This window comes from Mauremys reevesii, linkage group 4, assembly GCF_016161935.1.
Source record: "Mauremys reevesii isolate NIE-2019 linkage group 4, ASM1616193v1, whole genome shotgun sequence".
Taxonomy (NCBI): domain Eukaryota; kingdom Metazoa; phylum Chordata; order Testudines; family Geoemydidae; genus Mauremys; species Mauremys reevesii.
Window position 1 is genome coordinate 84,587,462 of NC_052626.1, and position 15,761 is coordinate 84,603,222.

At 39.0% G+C, this 15,761-nt stretch overlaps 1 protein-coding gene across 9 annotated transcripts in view; it reads left to right on the forward strand.

Moving 5' to 3' along the window:
- The window catches only part of NAV2 (neuron navigator 2), a 333,951-nt gene that overhangs the window by 214,660 nt on the left and 103,530 nt on the right, over positions 1 to 15,761 (forward strand). For all 9 annotated transcript variants that reach the window (XM_039534978.1, XM_039534979.1, XM_039534980.1 and 6 more), the window contains one exon: positions 5,957 to 6,079. In XM_039534978.1, coding sequence (XP_039390912.1) covers positions 5,957 to 6,079 — 123 coding nt within the window. The remainder of the gene's footprint in view (positions 1 to 5,956; positions 6,080 to 15,761) is intronic.

Consider the following 15,761-nt stretch of genomic DNA (forward strand, 5'->3'; position numbering starts at 1 on the left):
AGCACGGTACTTCTGATGCAGGAGTCTAATAAGGCAATTAATATATTATCTTGTAAAGACAAGTAAAGAAATTAAACAATAGTTGAAGCACTATGTGGAAGCATACTGGAGAGACACTATCACAAGGGAATAAGGAAACTTTCCCTGGGCTGATGGACCCAGCGAGTATTGTGGACGAGTTGTGGTTAGTCTGAGGCTGGGTGAAGATGAAAGAACATCATCTTAGGTGTAAGAACCCATTGCCACACACCAATAGCTGATGACTGGGGACACATTGACAGCAGCCATGGCACTGAACTAAAGGGTAGATCAACCTTCACAGCATCGAAGAGGAACATAGTTATGTATTTGCTTATCAGCAGTTGTACGGGGAACATGAAGACCAAAATACACGTGAAAGAGAAGTTCTTTCCTTAGGCTATTCTAGCATCCTGCATTTCTGCTTTGGAGGTACATCTGTTAGAGTCCCTTAGTCAACATAGTGGGTAAGGCTCAATGCTCTTCCTTGTCACTAACTATGCATATCACAATATATTGTTATTAAATACAACCCCTTGACACTGGCTGACACAAATCCCAGCTGCTATTACCAGGTGCTTAGAAGTAGTGAATTGTGATGTATCAGGAGAAGACTAGATCAATGTCAGTGGTAGCATAGGCATTCAATTTCTTCTTGCCCAGCTGAGCCTGTTGTGAAGGCAAGAGTATGAGAGCGCCTGCATTTCACTTCCTTGGACAGAGTGTTATGAATTTGTTTCAGAGCCTTTCATCTGTACAGCCCAACGTACAGTCCAACCTCTTTTAAGTGGCATGACAGATACTTAACAGAGGTAGACAGGTACTTAATAATAAGGTGTAGGATTGGCCTCTAAATTATGATGGGAAGCAGTTACGGCCAGTAGTAAGTGTTTGCAGAGTTAGGCTCTTAATGGTATTTATGTTTCACTTCGGTAGGCCTGCCTTTCTTCTTAATTTCCCTAATATCTTTACACATGGGGGGGAAGGGGTCTCATAGCCAGTTGGCGCCTCTGTTTCTCCTCCCCCGAAGCCAACCAATAGGAGACAGAGAAACCCACTTCCCCATTCCTCCATGCACAGTATAGCAGATGGGGCCCTCTCCAGCTCCCCCATTTGGCCCCAGTTTGGAGTTAGGGCATCACTCCTTTTAGTCCGACCAAATTTCTCCCTAACTAGGGGCAGGACACCCACATTCTTAGATAGAATTGATGTATAATTGCATTCCAGCTGTAAATCTTTTAATTCAACAAGCTGTGCTACCTATTTGACAATGATAAATAAAACTCCTGTCTATCTAATATTTAAGAAAACAAACCTATTATGCAATATTTTTATAAAGCGAGGTGAGACTGCATAACTTGTAGCTGTTATAAGATTTGAGTTCACATATTTTCTTTTTGCCACACTAGTTTTTCTTAAAAAAAAAAAAATAGTAATAAAACCTGCACACATCATTATCAAAGGTGTTGAGCACCTGCAGCTACATTGACTTATATTGAGTTTATGGATGTTCAGTGCTTCTGAAAGTCTGTCCATGAAAAGCTATTATTTGTTCCAGTTGGCATAAGTACAGAGTTATTTGAATGTATCTGATTGCTGCACATACATACAGAGGGTGAACTCCTGGCCTCATTGAAATCAACAGGAGTTTTTCCATTGACCAGGATTTCACCCAGAGTCTGCATATTAAGATTAGTTAGTGTATGTCGTGTGTATGCACAGTATCATACTTTTCAACTAGTAAAATAGTATCACATCAATTTTAACTTTAAAAAAAATCTTGGAAATTAGTTTATTTTATTTAAAAGGATTAGTTATATGCCAGATGATGATGATGACAAACGCAGACCTAAAGGTACATTTTCGGTGTATGTGACAGGTACACTCACAGTAATGTTTCTGCATTTGAGATGCAAATCGGTCATTGCATGTGCAAACAAGTAGTTGCAATTAGCTGATTTGCATATGCAGGTATGAGTTTTTGCAACATGCCTGTAGTATGCATGTTTAATTATATGGTCTTACATAATTAGAATGGTATACTTTTTTCTCTCTTTTTTTTTTCTTCTGTGAACAAAATTTACTCTTCCATTTTAAGGATTTTATGAGTTTCTGACAAACAGAATGGGAGACCTGATGTAAGCTATGCTCTAGCAGTTCTGGAGGAACAGTTATAATTCTTTTAAGCCTCCTTGTTTATTAAATTTGGAGAAAAGAATTGTATCTTGTCCCTGTAGACTCTGGAGAACTGAGAATAGCCTTGTCCCTAGTTTTACTAGCTTAGCAACCTCTTTGTAAAACTCCCAACGGGGACTCTTCTGTTGTTCTTGAAAAGGCCCAGTACAGACCTACATAGCTAAATCACATCTAGTGCAGGGTTTTTCATTTTTTTTTAACCTTCCTGTCTCATGTAATTGTAGTAATTGAGTCTGGCTGCACAGTCAGCTAGGTTTGTTACCAGAGACATTGTGACAGAAATGATACAAAAGAGAAAAGATGGAGCCAGTTCTATCTGCATCATGATTTTTTCCCTCTAATCCATGGATATATTATGAGTTTAAGGCTGTTTGGCTGTTCTTTCTTCTTGTGAGTAAAAATATGCCCCAGTAAGAAAAGTCAGTAATTGGCTTTGGTCCTTTTAAAACAGAGGAAGAGATCCTAGGGGTTTGGATATAATTTTGGTGTTGTACCACTATTTCCTTAAGAGTGACAAAAGAATTGAGAGGATATAGGCATTTCAATTTACGAGTCACTAAGGTATGTTGAACTGCATGCCAAAGATATCAGCTCTACCACTATAGCTGTCGTATATTTATTTGATTATAGCATTGTTAAAGAGTTGTACAAATATGTACAGATATAAAGCAAGGAAAAAAATAACCTGTTTTCGTCAGACTTTATGAACTTCTTTGCATGTTATTTTCCAGTCGGTTTTAAAAATCTAGTTCAAATATTTGATGTATTTGCATTATTTATAACACAGTTAGTTGAGGAGTTATTACAGAAGAAAATTAATTGATCTATGTATTATCTTCAATCTTTGTATTAATGTGTCATGCAAAGTGTTGTTTTGGTATTGTTGGGGATTTTTTTTTAAAGGATCGGGTATGAGATTATTGCATTTTTTTAAATTTACCAATTTGCAATTTATTTGCACTAAATAAATGCAAAATATTTTAACAATGTTTGTGTTTGTTGGGGATATAATTTACTTGCTTTGGAGCATAAATGTTACACTCATTTAATTCAGTAAGAAGTTTAAAAATGATATTTGACTTAAATTTTAAAAAGTCTCAGATCATGATTCATAATATCAATAATGAAAAATATATTGAGGATATTTTTAAAAGAACGGAACATTTGGGATGGGGTGTCATCTGAGATGTTTCAGTTGTTCATTTCTCAAACTGTCTATATAAAGATGTGTTGTGTTGCACTTACAGTCAGCAACTCCATTCATTTACTTTTTTAAAGCTATTAAGAAGAAATGCTCTGCTTTTTTAAGGCAGAAAATGTCTTTTAACTATGTTACAATGACATAATAAATTCATTCTGTAAGTTATTGATCTGTAAAGCTGGCTTCTAGATAAACATTCAGAGTATCTATATCCTGAGGTTTTAAGTCCTGTTGTTCTTTACACCCCAGAACTATATAGATACTTTGTATCAGAGGGGTAGCCCAGTTAGTCTGGTTCTGCAGCAAAGAATCCTGTGGCACCTTATAGACTAACAGACGTTTTGCAGCATGAGCTTTCGTGGGTGAATACCCACTTCTGCGGATGCAAGAAGAATTGATACTTTGAATTGTTTATCTAGAAACTACCTTTGCAGATCAAGAACTTACAAATGAATTTTTTGCCCAATTATAGCATAGTTGAGAATGTTAAAAAACACAATTAAAGTAATGAGATCATGTGTATAAAAATCTCAGTGAATATGTTTAAGGTTTATATTCTCATGCTATTCAAATACAGAGTATATAATATTTTTGTTCATTTGTCCTGCTACATGATCATATCCTTTACCAGCATATGTATGCAACTGTATAGGGTGTAGGTGTACAAAATACACCTACACAAGGCATATTAGTTAGGGGGTTCTGTCAACAGGAATGCTGTTCCAGGGGGCAGGAGTTCCAAAAGAGAAGGTGCTCTTTTCCTGCTTCAACTTCATACTGTCCTGGGCTAACCCCAGTGAGAACACTCATATCCCATTAAGACCATAGCTAAATTATTGAAAGACGAGGTGATGAGATTCGTCCTCGTCCTGCCATCATTTCCGCAGCAGATTGTCATTTTAGAATGAAATCACAAGTCAGGCTGGTATTTTCATGCCTGGGCTGAATCAGGGGTCTCTAGACTGTTCCTATAAACCTCCAGTTAAAGCAGAAGGGATGCTTTTAGTACTTGTACTATACATACCCTGTTCCTAGTTGCACGGCAAGTTTCCTACATTATATTCTCTGCAGTGATCTAGAAAACAATTGGGAAATGAAAACTAAATTGGATTGCTTCTCTCGCTCTCTCTCCCCCCCCCCCCCATCATGACTAGGGTGGAGAAAGTAAATAAGGAAGTATTATTTACTCCTCCTCAGAACTAGGGATCGCCAAATTAGATTAACAGGCAGCAGGTTTAAAACAAACAAAAGGAAGTATTTCTTCACACAGCGCACAGTCAACCTGTGGAACTCTGCCAGATGATGTTGTGAAGGCCAAGACTATAACAGGGTTCAAAAAAGAACTAGATAAATTCATGGAGGATAGGTCCATCAATGGCTATTAGCCAGGATGAGCAGGGTTGGTGTCCCTAGCCTCTGTTTGCCAGAAGCTGGGAATAAGCAACAGGGAATGGATCACTTGAAATCCTTTCTATGTTCTGTTCATTCCCTCTGGGGCACCTGTCATTGGCCACTGTTGGAAGACAGGATACTGGGCTAGATGGACCTTTAGTCTGACCTAGTATAGTCATTCTTATAACAAAACTAGATGCAAAAGGATTTCTGTTCCCCTTGTTGGCCATGCAGAGGTCCGCAAAATAAACATAATACATTTCAGACAGATCTCTATTTTGTTTTATTGGACTTGACCCACTTCAGGACAAGGATGTTATAATATATGGAGATATACTTATCTCATAGAGCTGGAAGGGACCCTGAAAGGTCATTGAGTCCAGCCCCCTGCCTTTACTAGCTGGGGCAAGTACTGATTTTGCCCTAGATCCCTAGGTGGCTCCCTCAAGGATTGAACTCACAACCCTGGGTTTAGCAGTCCAATGCTCAAACCACTGAGCTATCCCTCCCTGTCTTATTCCTTTGTAAAGCTCCATATGTACACACAGTCCTTCATAAATATTTAATAATAATAAACCACTGAAATGCAGCCACCTCTCTGGTTGAGGAGGGTAGTTACAGACAGACAGCACAGTGCAAAGAAGTTGAAGAAGAGCAGCCATTTTTGGCCAGTGGTACAAATCCCCTTTTTCACACAGAGTGCTATGAGATCTTTAATGTAAATGTACAGCAGATAGGACCTTGGGTGGAATCCTGACCCTACTGAAATCAGTGGGAGTTTTGTGAATAACTTCAGTGTCTCCAGGATTTCACCCCCAATGTTTTAAACAACACAAAATAGCTGGGGAATGAGTAAAGAGAGCTGAAATCACAAGTCATTTAGCAATGATGCATGTGGGTTCTTAATGAAAATTGTATTCCTCCTTCTTCATATTTGTCTCATTTTGCCTGGGGGTGGAAAAGAGAAAGGGGGGGGGGCACTGAGTTCAGGACCAGAACTCAGCAAAATGACTCTGGAGTAACTGAGAGCAAAGCTTGCTCTGTTTCTGAGTACTAGGTATAAAATGGATATACAAACCCCACCAAAAGTGTGGAAGTGCTTACAAACTGTTTTACTGAACATTTGATATCTTGTTTTGTTTTTTAAAGGTACATGACTGATGGCGGTTTGGGCCTCTACACTCGTAGACTGAATCGGCTACCAGATGGGATGGCTGCAGTGCGGGAGACACTGCAGCGTAACACCTCACTGGGACTAGGAGATGCTGACAGGTATGCTTGTGTCAAGCAAATACATGTTTAGATTGTGCCTTTTTACGGTGTCATAATTTGCAGCTGCTAATGCATGTTGAAATTCAGGTAAATAGCTGTGTAGTGGGATTTCAGTAGTTGACTATATGGTTGTAAGGGCTCTAACGCTGTGTACCACTTAATGTGTTAGGAAAAGGGCACAGACACAGTGGACATCCTTTAAAATATGGTCCTCTGATTGTAATGTGGGTTTCTCAAGTGGGTTTTTGTGAGCTGGAAAGAACAAAAGCATATTTAAAAAATTCTAGTTTTAATACATTGGACTTGAAAAAGAAAGGCACAATTCTATTCTCACTTTCACCGATGTAACTTCATTAACTTCAATGAGGAGAATCAAGCCCAAAGACTGGTATGAGGGCTTTGTCAGGTTATTAAAAGGAACATGATTAACTGGAGAGAAGAGAATCTAGGGAGGTTGATCCAAAAGGAAGCTTCTGCAGAAGATACGTGACATGTACATAGCTAGGGTTGTGATTAATAGAAAAAGCTGAGTACTTTTGATTTTGATGCTTGATGAATTTAACATAAGCAGTTGATCTATTGGTTGAACCTAGCCTTTGCACCGAGAACATTTGCAGAAGGGCCCATGCATGGCCTCTACATTTCCATAAAGTGCCCCTAAGTAGTAGATTTTGAGCTTCACTTTTTAATCAGATTTTGAAGTTAGCAAATGTTTTTTTCATTGCTACTAGTAAACCTTTCCTGGAAAATATTGTAATAGACTTCATTTGCTGTGGTTGAGATCTTCTGGTAGGTGACAACTAGATTAATAAGGGTATAATAGTATAGGAGAATCTAGGTGTGGTTTTTGAGGAGATCAGAGCTGGATTTCTTTTGATGCTTCTTTAATACTAGAAGAGGAGCAGAACAAAAAGGTTGAATTCAAACACCTAAACACTATGAAAAAATTCAGTTTAGTTCTCTGTAAGCAGTCACCGCTTTAGGACCAGAACATGCCTATATTTTTCAGGAGTTCATATCTGGTGCTGAATTTTGCAGCTTAACCCCATCTCTACTTAATACCACTTCTAATTGGTCAGATAGGGTTTTTTGTGAATGACATAAGGCCTGGGAACTGACAAGGAAGCTGAAGACTATTAGCACAATGGAGTCTTTGCCCGTGACTCTAGGGTTACTAGGCACTCCTACAATACAAATAAGTAATAATATTTTCAAAAATACTAAAAACTCTTTTAGGGAGCTGTTGATTACCTCCCCCTCTAATGTTTACAGCATTTGTCACACTTTAATTTGGTATGAAAATCTTCCTGAGTTCTATGTGCTAAGTCACTTGCCTGAAATCCAGCCTGCCTGTGTGTGGTTTTCTTATTTCTTACAAGAGCTTTTTTATTTCAGCTTTAAATAAATTCCAGTTAGAGGAATCATGTCACATTGCAAAAGAAAAGGCAATTACTTGCTAGTAGCAACTTGTTACAGAGAAACCAAAGAACACATTTGGTGAAAGAGCTTTCATCATCCTCATAATTAGAAACTAAGGAGAATGGGAGATAGAAGGAGGGTTGTTATGAAAATGAATCTTGTAACTTGAGTTGGAAGAAGAAACCATACAAGTACTGAAGGCTGGGTCCATGTGGCTGACTCAGGAGCAAAACAGGATCCTGAGCACTAGATAGATTCCACTTTGTCCCAGATACTGTGGCTTTATTATTAATAGTTTAGTTAAATCCTTTCTAATTAGAATACAGTAGTTGTATTTGTCTATTTGTCTTAAACAGAAGTTTGGTGCATTCTGCTATAGGCTAAGGCCTAGGGTTTAAAGGTATTTAGGTGTTGCTGTGCTCAGTATTGCAATGCCTAACGTATCTAGGAGCCTAAATCTCAATATCAAAAGGGATTTAGGCACTTAGGCGCCAGAATCCCATGGACAGTTGATGGGAGCTAGGGTCCTACATATCTTAATACCTTCTAAAAATGAGATTAAGGCTTCTAAATCAGTTAAGTGTTGCAACATTGAGCTCAGCAACGCCTAAATATCTTGAAAAATTTTAGTCTGTGATTTGACAAAAGCTCCTATTCAGTCATTGAGCATTTAAAACCTGGGATTAAAACCAAGGGCTTGTCACATGGGCCTTTGCTGCGTGGCAAGCCAGGATGTGACAGTGCACTGGCTTGCTGCTCATTAATGTCCCATGTGGACACTGCACAGCACGCTGGAGGTTCCATAGAGCACTTTGACATATTGCTGTTTGAAATGGGAGTTTGTCAAAGCACATTACTGTACTTTCAGCGTGCTGTAGCAGTGACCACATGGGATGTTACTGTGAGGCAAACTAAAGCACTATAGATTCACACCCTGATGTGTGATGTAGTAATGTTTTGTGTAGACAAATCCTAAATTTTAATTCATTTCTCACCTGAACTTTTACTCTAATGAAGGGTAATGTAATAAAATGATATAACAAAGGGTTAGAGTCTACTCCATCTAGGAACAGAGGTTAATGATCGTTCAGTTCTGCTCAAGTAGTTTACCTAGAAAATATGTCTGAAGATTAAATTTAGCTCACTATAAATAGCTGTAAACTGAATACCATGAGAAAACCCAGTGTGAAAATATAGCAAATCACACCTAAATGGTTATTTAGTTAAAGAATTCCCAAAGGAGTTTTTGCAATTTGCTTACTTGTTTTACTTACGAGTGTTATCTCATGAATTGTAGATGGCTAGTAGAGAAGCTTTTGTACATTAGCTCTATTAGCATAAAACATAGCCCTCACAAGGTACATTTCCCCCTGCAGCAGGAGAGGAAATCTGAATTAGGCAGTTTAATTTAATGCTTGATTGCAAGGTTAATGGAATCATCACATAACACAGCTGAGTTTATTTACTCACTTGAAGAAAATTTGTGTGTGTGTGTGGAACAGACAGCATTTTTATGCCTTTTTATTGTGTTTATTTTTTTTTTTAAAGTTTGTAAATTAACCACCTATGGTTTCATCTCTTCCATGTTTATGGTTTGGTGTTTACCATCTGGTTGCTTAAGTTTGTTTCACATTGTCAGACGGAGCTGCTTGATCTAAGGCTACATTAGATTCATGCTCAAAGCTCGCAATTAATAGAGTGCACGTAGTAGAGGGGTAGAATATGGATCTGTGAGCTGAGAAAAAAGTTTAATATATCTGCGTACAAACATTCCTTGTTTCTTTCTGTGTAGATAATTTGAGACTGACATCTAGCTAAATTACTGTATCTTCCCAAATAGCTCAGAAGACTATATTAGTGAATGTGATTTTATCAAGAATAACTTCAAAGCTACTATTAAATATATGATCAGGGCCGCCCAGAGAATTCCGGGGGCCCGGGGTCTTCGGCGGCGGGGGGCCCCCGCTCAGGCGCGTGGGGCGGCCCTTTCCCTGGGGGGCTGCATTTGGCTCCGGTTGAGCTCCCGCAGGCATGCCTGCGGCAGGTCGACCGGAGCCCGGGACGAGTGACTGCGGCGGGTGCCGTGGTCCCGCGGCTCCGCTTGACCTGCCGCAGTCATGCCTGCGGGAGGTCCAGCCGAGCCGCGGGACGAGCGCCCCCTCCGCAGTCATGCCTGCGGCAGGTCCACTCGTCCCGGGCTCCGGTGGACCTGCCGCAGGCATGACTGCGGGAGCTGAACCGGAGCCGCGGGAAGACGGGAAACACTCCAGGGGCCCCGGAAAACACTCGTGGGGGCCCCTGCGCGACGCGGGGCCTGGGGCAAATTGCCCCTCTTCCCCCCCCCCCCTCTGGGCGGCCCTGTATATGATAAGGAAATATCAATAAATCTGTCTTTTTTTAAGCCTTAATGAATGAGTGCTTATGAAACTACTTTTGAGAATGATAAAGTTGGAGTATTTCACTTTTATACTTTAGTTTGAGATTGGAAAAATTAGAAATATTTTAATATGAAAAGTAAAACAGCTAAAAGGATTATCGGACCCTTCCAAGGTTCTTCACACTTTGTCCTCTTGAACGCATCCTTCCAACTCTGTTGGGGAGAGAAATTTCACCTAAACTTAAATTACATCCCCCCCATGAAAAATGAAAGCTACTCTGTTGTGGGCTGTAGTTAAAACATGGTTCAATCTTCCAGCATAAATGGGATCAAACTGTGTTGTAACTGTGTTTTTGAATCATGCTTCACCTTTGCAATGGCCAAGGTTATAGCACAGTCCAGGAACACAATTATTGAAACTACATTTTTGAAGTACTGTGAGAGCAGATTGAGTTTAACTGTGTCACAGGAGTGTGCCATGATGTGACTATTTCCTGCAACTCAATAGCATTTCACAGCATAGACAAGAGTCTCAGATAATCTTATGATGATTATAGACATAGGTATGGACCTAAGAGAGGAGATGCACTGTGAGATACCGGAATTAAGAGTGAAACTGAACCAGAGCAGAATAAAATCAGGGAAATAAAAAACACAAATGTAGTGATATTAATATGGAAGTCGGTCAAAGGAGAGAAACCCAATAGTTTTAATGCTGTCACCACTAGGGAATCTTTTGCATAAATGTGTATAACTCAGCAACATTAATTTTGTTTCACGAATACATCTTAATTCCTCTCACTTACACCAGTGTAACATTATCTACTTCCATGGAGTTAATCCTAATTTACAGCAGTGTAAGAGGGGAATTAAGCCTAGGGACTTTTCCCCATCTGCTCCAGCTCCATAGTAAAAACTGAAATAGAAACTTCAAACTTGCAACCACCTGTAGGTATCAGTGATTAAAACTGTAGATGTCACTGGTTGTATATTTTTACAGTGCCTTTCACAATGGGGCCCTGGTCTATAACTAGGGCTCCTAGGTGCTGTGGTAACACAAATAATTAATAAAAATTGTTGCAAGATAAAGATCTGAGCTAATGGATGCACACAACAGAATGAAAAACTAGAGACCTTTTGACAATGTCAAAAGACAGCGGCAGAGGACAGGGCAAGTAATGAAAAGCAGACAGCCATAGCCAAGGAATAGATGTCTATGACTGAAGAGTGCAGAGGAAGAAAATAACATAATTGTCAGCCCACTGACCCTGACAGCAAGTTATAGATAGCAAATAGCTTACTGAGGCCCTAGCACTGTTTAGACTCGAAGGCACTATGTCCTGTCATCATTCATCCCATGGAACTGCATGTGAATTGATGGTAGGTTGTGACCTTTATTAAATTGGCTATAAACTGTACTATTGAAAAGCCTGTGACTTGACTGGAAAATCCTTCGTTTTCCTCATATGACAGTGTTGTGCAATTCTCACATATCAGTTTACATCTAATTTAATTAAAATATTCTGAGCAGATTAATTGCTTTTAAAGTCTGTATTCATTTTATGTACAAAGACTTTAAACAACCACAGCAAATTTCAGAAGAAAAAAATTGGTCCATAAACCTAAAACTAGAGGATTATACAGAATACAAAAATATTAATGCTCTGCCTGGGAGTCTAGGCCAAATGTAGGAAGAGATTCTTTTTTACATCACACATACATATTCTGTTGTGTTGTATGTTTTTCTCCTTAAAGAATGTAATACTCATTAGTAATATGAAATATTTATTTTCATGGCTTTCAAAAAAGCAAAGATCGATTCCTTTGGAAGAGAATGACAGCATCTATAGCAATTTACCTGAGATGAATGACCACTTTTTAGGCAGTGGGAAGAAACCTGTATTACATGTTTGCAGGTAACTTGAACAAATGTTAGGTGCAAAAGAAATGGTAATAACAAATGGGGACTTTCAATAATAATTAACAGTAATACATGGGACTTATTTCACTTTTCATGCAAACATCTTCATGCAGCTCACAAAGGTGGGCAATATTATCCCTGTTTTAAAGCTGAAGTACAGAGAATGGTTAAGGGACTTACCTGAGGTCATAGTGCAAGCCAGTGGTAGAGTTAAATGTTGCATTCCTATATTTTGACTCTGAACAATAGACTACACTTTCATGGTGTAAAAACTGTAGGTTGCAGCATGCATAGGATCACTAGTTGTGAGTTAACTTTGTGAAGTATAACAGGATTATGTTGCTTTAAAATGACAAGGTTAGTAGTAAGTTGTGTTAGTGCTCAGTGGGGGATAGAGGTGGTTATATTATCTGGGTAGACATGGGAACTAGGAGTGCACATCAAAAGAGTTGAGAAAAAAGTTGTAGCATGTGATTAGTTTGGAAGTAATACTCTCTAGTAATGCCATCACTTTTGGCAGGGTAAGAATACTATCACAGATGCTGCAGTAATGGGCATAATATAAAAAGATGAATGGACTTATCTTTTTACGATGTTCATTATGAAAATGTTGCCATTTGCAATCAACACAATTCCACCACAAGTCCCATACTAATGTTAATTACTTGTAAATAGTAGCATTTTAGTGGAAACTGTAGTTATATCTTCCTTAGCTGAAATAAGAGAGACAAGGTAGGTGAGGTAATATCTTTTACTGGAACAACTTCTGTTGGTGAGGAAGACTAGTTTCTAGCTGCACAGAGCTCTTTTGTGGCTCAAAAGCTTGTCTCTCTCACCAACAGAAGTTGTTCCAATAAAAGATATTACCTCATCCATCTCGTCTCTGTAATATCCTGGCTACAACTACACTGCATACAATAATTAGCTGAAATAGTACAGTTATTGTTACAGTAAGGTGTCTCTGTAGTTCCTGTCAAACAGGGTGATGAATCCTTTCCAGAGCAATGGTGAACCAAAAAGCCCCTCAAAAATGGTGTGCCCCACAACAGTCATACTCCTCTCATCTAGGATTCAGTTTTATATAATTATGCTACTTTAAGAAGGGCAGCATTATATTGCTGTCTGTTTCTGAAGTGCAAAAAACCTATTGAAAACGTGTCTGGAATTTAAGACCGCCTTTATCCTAAAATGTTAAAGCATGACTTGTTACATTTTAACCTTTAGGTTGTCAGCACCTTGATTGCTTAGAGTCTGAGTGCACAAGCAGATACAGAACAGCTTTCAAGGTTAATGTGTAAGAAAACTATTTCAGTATATTTTTAACTCTAGAATACTCTTGACAATCTCTCTCCCCTTCAGTGGTTTCTCCATGTGCTCACATGTTGATCCCTTATGCTCAGAGGCAGGCTGTTTCAGTGCCTTTCTTATCTGAAATTGTGAAATTGCATCCAAAGTCTTGTAGTTTACATCAGGATTTCCTAATTTTTGTCAAACTGGAGAGATCTGAGTTAACCAGAGCCTTCATCCCACAGCAGAAGTGCAGCTGCTCTTCCAGCTAGTAGTAGCAGCCATAGGAGTTAAGATGCTACAGTTGTTGCCATTAAAATGCTGTCATTTACCTCCTGGATTTCACTTTCCTACCCCCAACCCTTCACCTGCCTAAAGCCTTAAAAATTGCAAGTGCCTGTGGGACAGCAATGTAGAGCAGGATATCTTCAGACAGGTATCAGATAGAGTAGGTAAAATATATTTTCACAAAAAATAGTGAAAAAGCCATAAATCTGGTAGATTTCAAATCCATCAAAGAATAAATATATATTAACACCTGTGCAACATCTGTGCACTAAGTCATGCAAACCATATGATATAAATATATATACAGTTGCTTAATAAGAAAATCAAAGGATTACTCAGATGTTCAATCCCACCAGATCTACCACTCAGCTGCATAGTCTGCTTAGATTTTATCAGTAAACTCAAGAAGAAGCGCCACTCCAAAGATGTAAGATGTACTTTGGTGCATGTCGATAATCATCCCTCAGCCTTTGAAAGATACCATGTTTATCTTGAAAAATCAGATACCACAGCAACAAAGAAACAAGTTTCTTTGAAGCTTTTGGCCTTGGGATTTTGTAACAAAGATCAGCTGATTAGAATTTCCAGCAGTAACAATACAATATACCTTTATTTTGTATAGTATCTTTTGTACAACCTGTAACCAAAAATGCTTCTTAGGGCTAAATAATACAATTACTATATTAAACAACAAATAAAAGCAGAGGGCAAAAGTGTAGAGGCCAGCTCTGGGGGCTTTGGGGTAATAGGCTCTGACAGAACAAAAGACATTCTCCTTCAGTCCAAAGAAAATGGGACAGTCATAGGGCAAGCACCCTTGGCCATAGGTCCAAATGAGAAAATAAACACAGGGCAGCTTCCTTGTGCCTAGATCAAATGGTCAGTGATTCCCATTCTATAATTCTATGACAAAACAAACAAAAATAGATACTGATTAAAGTCCTGGGCACAAGCATAGACCTCATCCAAACAGGACAAGCAGATAATTAGAAAGTTGTTCTTCTCTCACCTGTATCTGGTTCAGGAGACTCTTGGGCACATAAGCTACTAGAGAACAACTCCTCCCCTTTCTCAAGAATCTTCTGGCACTGCAGAGCTACAGTACTGCCACCCAGCAGCTTAACAAGCCACTCCTGCCAGCTGCTCTCTCCAGGGCTGGCAGCACACCTCGGGTAGTCTTTCCAGGCTAGATTGGTCTCCATAGTTTAAAACTTGCATTCTGAATTGGCTTCATCACAGAGATAGATATAACTTAGATAATTTTTTTCACATCTTAGCTCATAGAGCCGAGAAGCGATGGAGTGGAAGACATGGAATGGATTTGGACCCCAGAGAATTATATCTATCTTTACTCCTGGTCTGTCTAGGCCACCCCCATGGAGAGCCTGATTCTCTATTGCCTTATACTTGGTGTTTTCATTTTAAACCTATGAAAGTGGGTTTAAAACACCACAGACCTTACCTGTGTACGTTAGGAGGGACTTCTGACTTTTTCAAAGTATGGGTATTGCTTCTAATGGAAGCAGACTATAAAACCATGTTGACTACTAGTCTGATCCAGTATGACTAATCTTATTTTCCTACACATGGGCCTAAATTTTCCTAAAGTGTTTTTTCTTTGTGTGTAAGCATATATGTGTGCATATATAGTGATGTATATGCAATTCAGAGGCTATGTGAAGCCAGTGATATTTTGTATTTCCAGTGCCATTGCCTGGAACTAGCATGGTCTTCTCTGTTACATGCAATTTCTTTTTAAAATGCTTTGGGCATTAAGCTTGTATTCCACGAGTAAACAAGTTTTGCTGATACAAAGGCCATTTTAAACTGCATCAGGGACTTTGTGCTTTGCATGACAAACCAAAGAATGTACGTTTGCTGACAAAGCGCAGACCCTGTTATTTAGTTTTTCATGTCTAATGGCAACAATGTCGACATAGTCTCAAGATTGACCTACTCTAGTAACCTCTGAGTTTAGGATTTGGAGATTGGATAGATAAAACTAATGACAGTTTTCAAACTACAAAAGCAGATTCACATGTTTGTACTACTTGACCAGCTTAAAGGTTTTGATATGGCTATAAAGCAAATGTAAAGAGAGTTGGGACTGAGGGTGGGTTCTTTTTCGTTCTGTGTGCAGTCTGAAATGCCTCATTTTTTATATGGCCTGTGTTATATTTTTGGTAGTTCGATGATACACAGTGCAAAGGACTTTTTACTTAAAAAACAAAACAAAATAAAAAAACCAAAAAAACACTCAGTGCTCAAGAAAGGCTCAGGAGACTGAAGTCTTTAGCCATTGTCAGGTATAACTTGGGTGATAGTGGTGCAAGCTTTCCAACGCTGTTCTGCCAATATGTGCCACTGCTGACCTAGAAAAATGTCTAGGG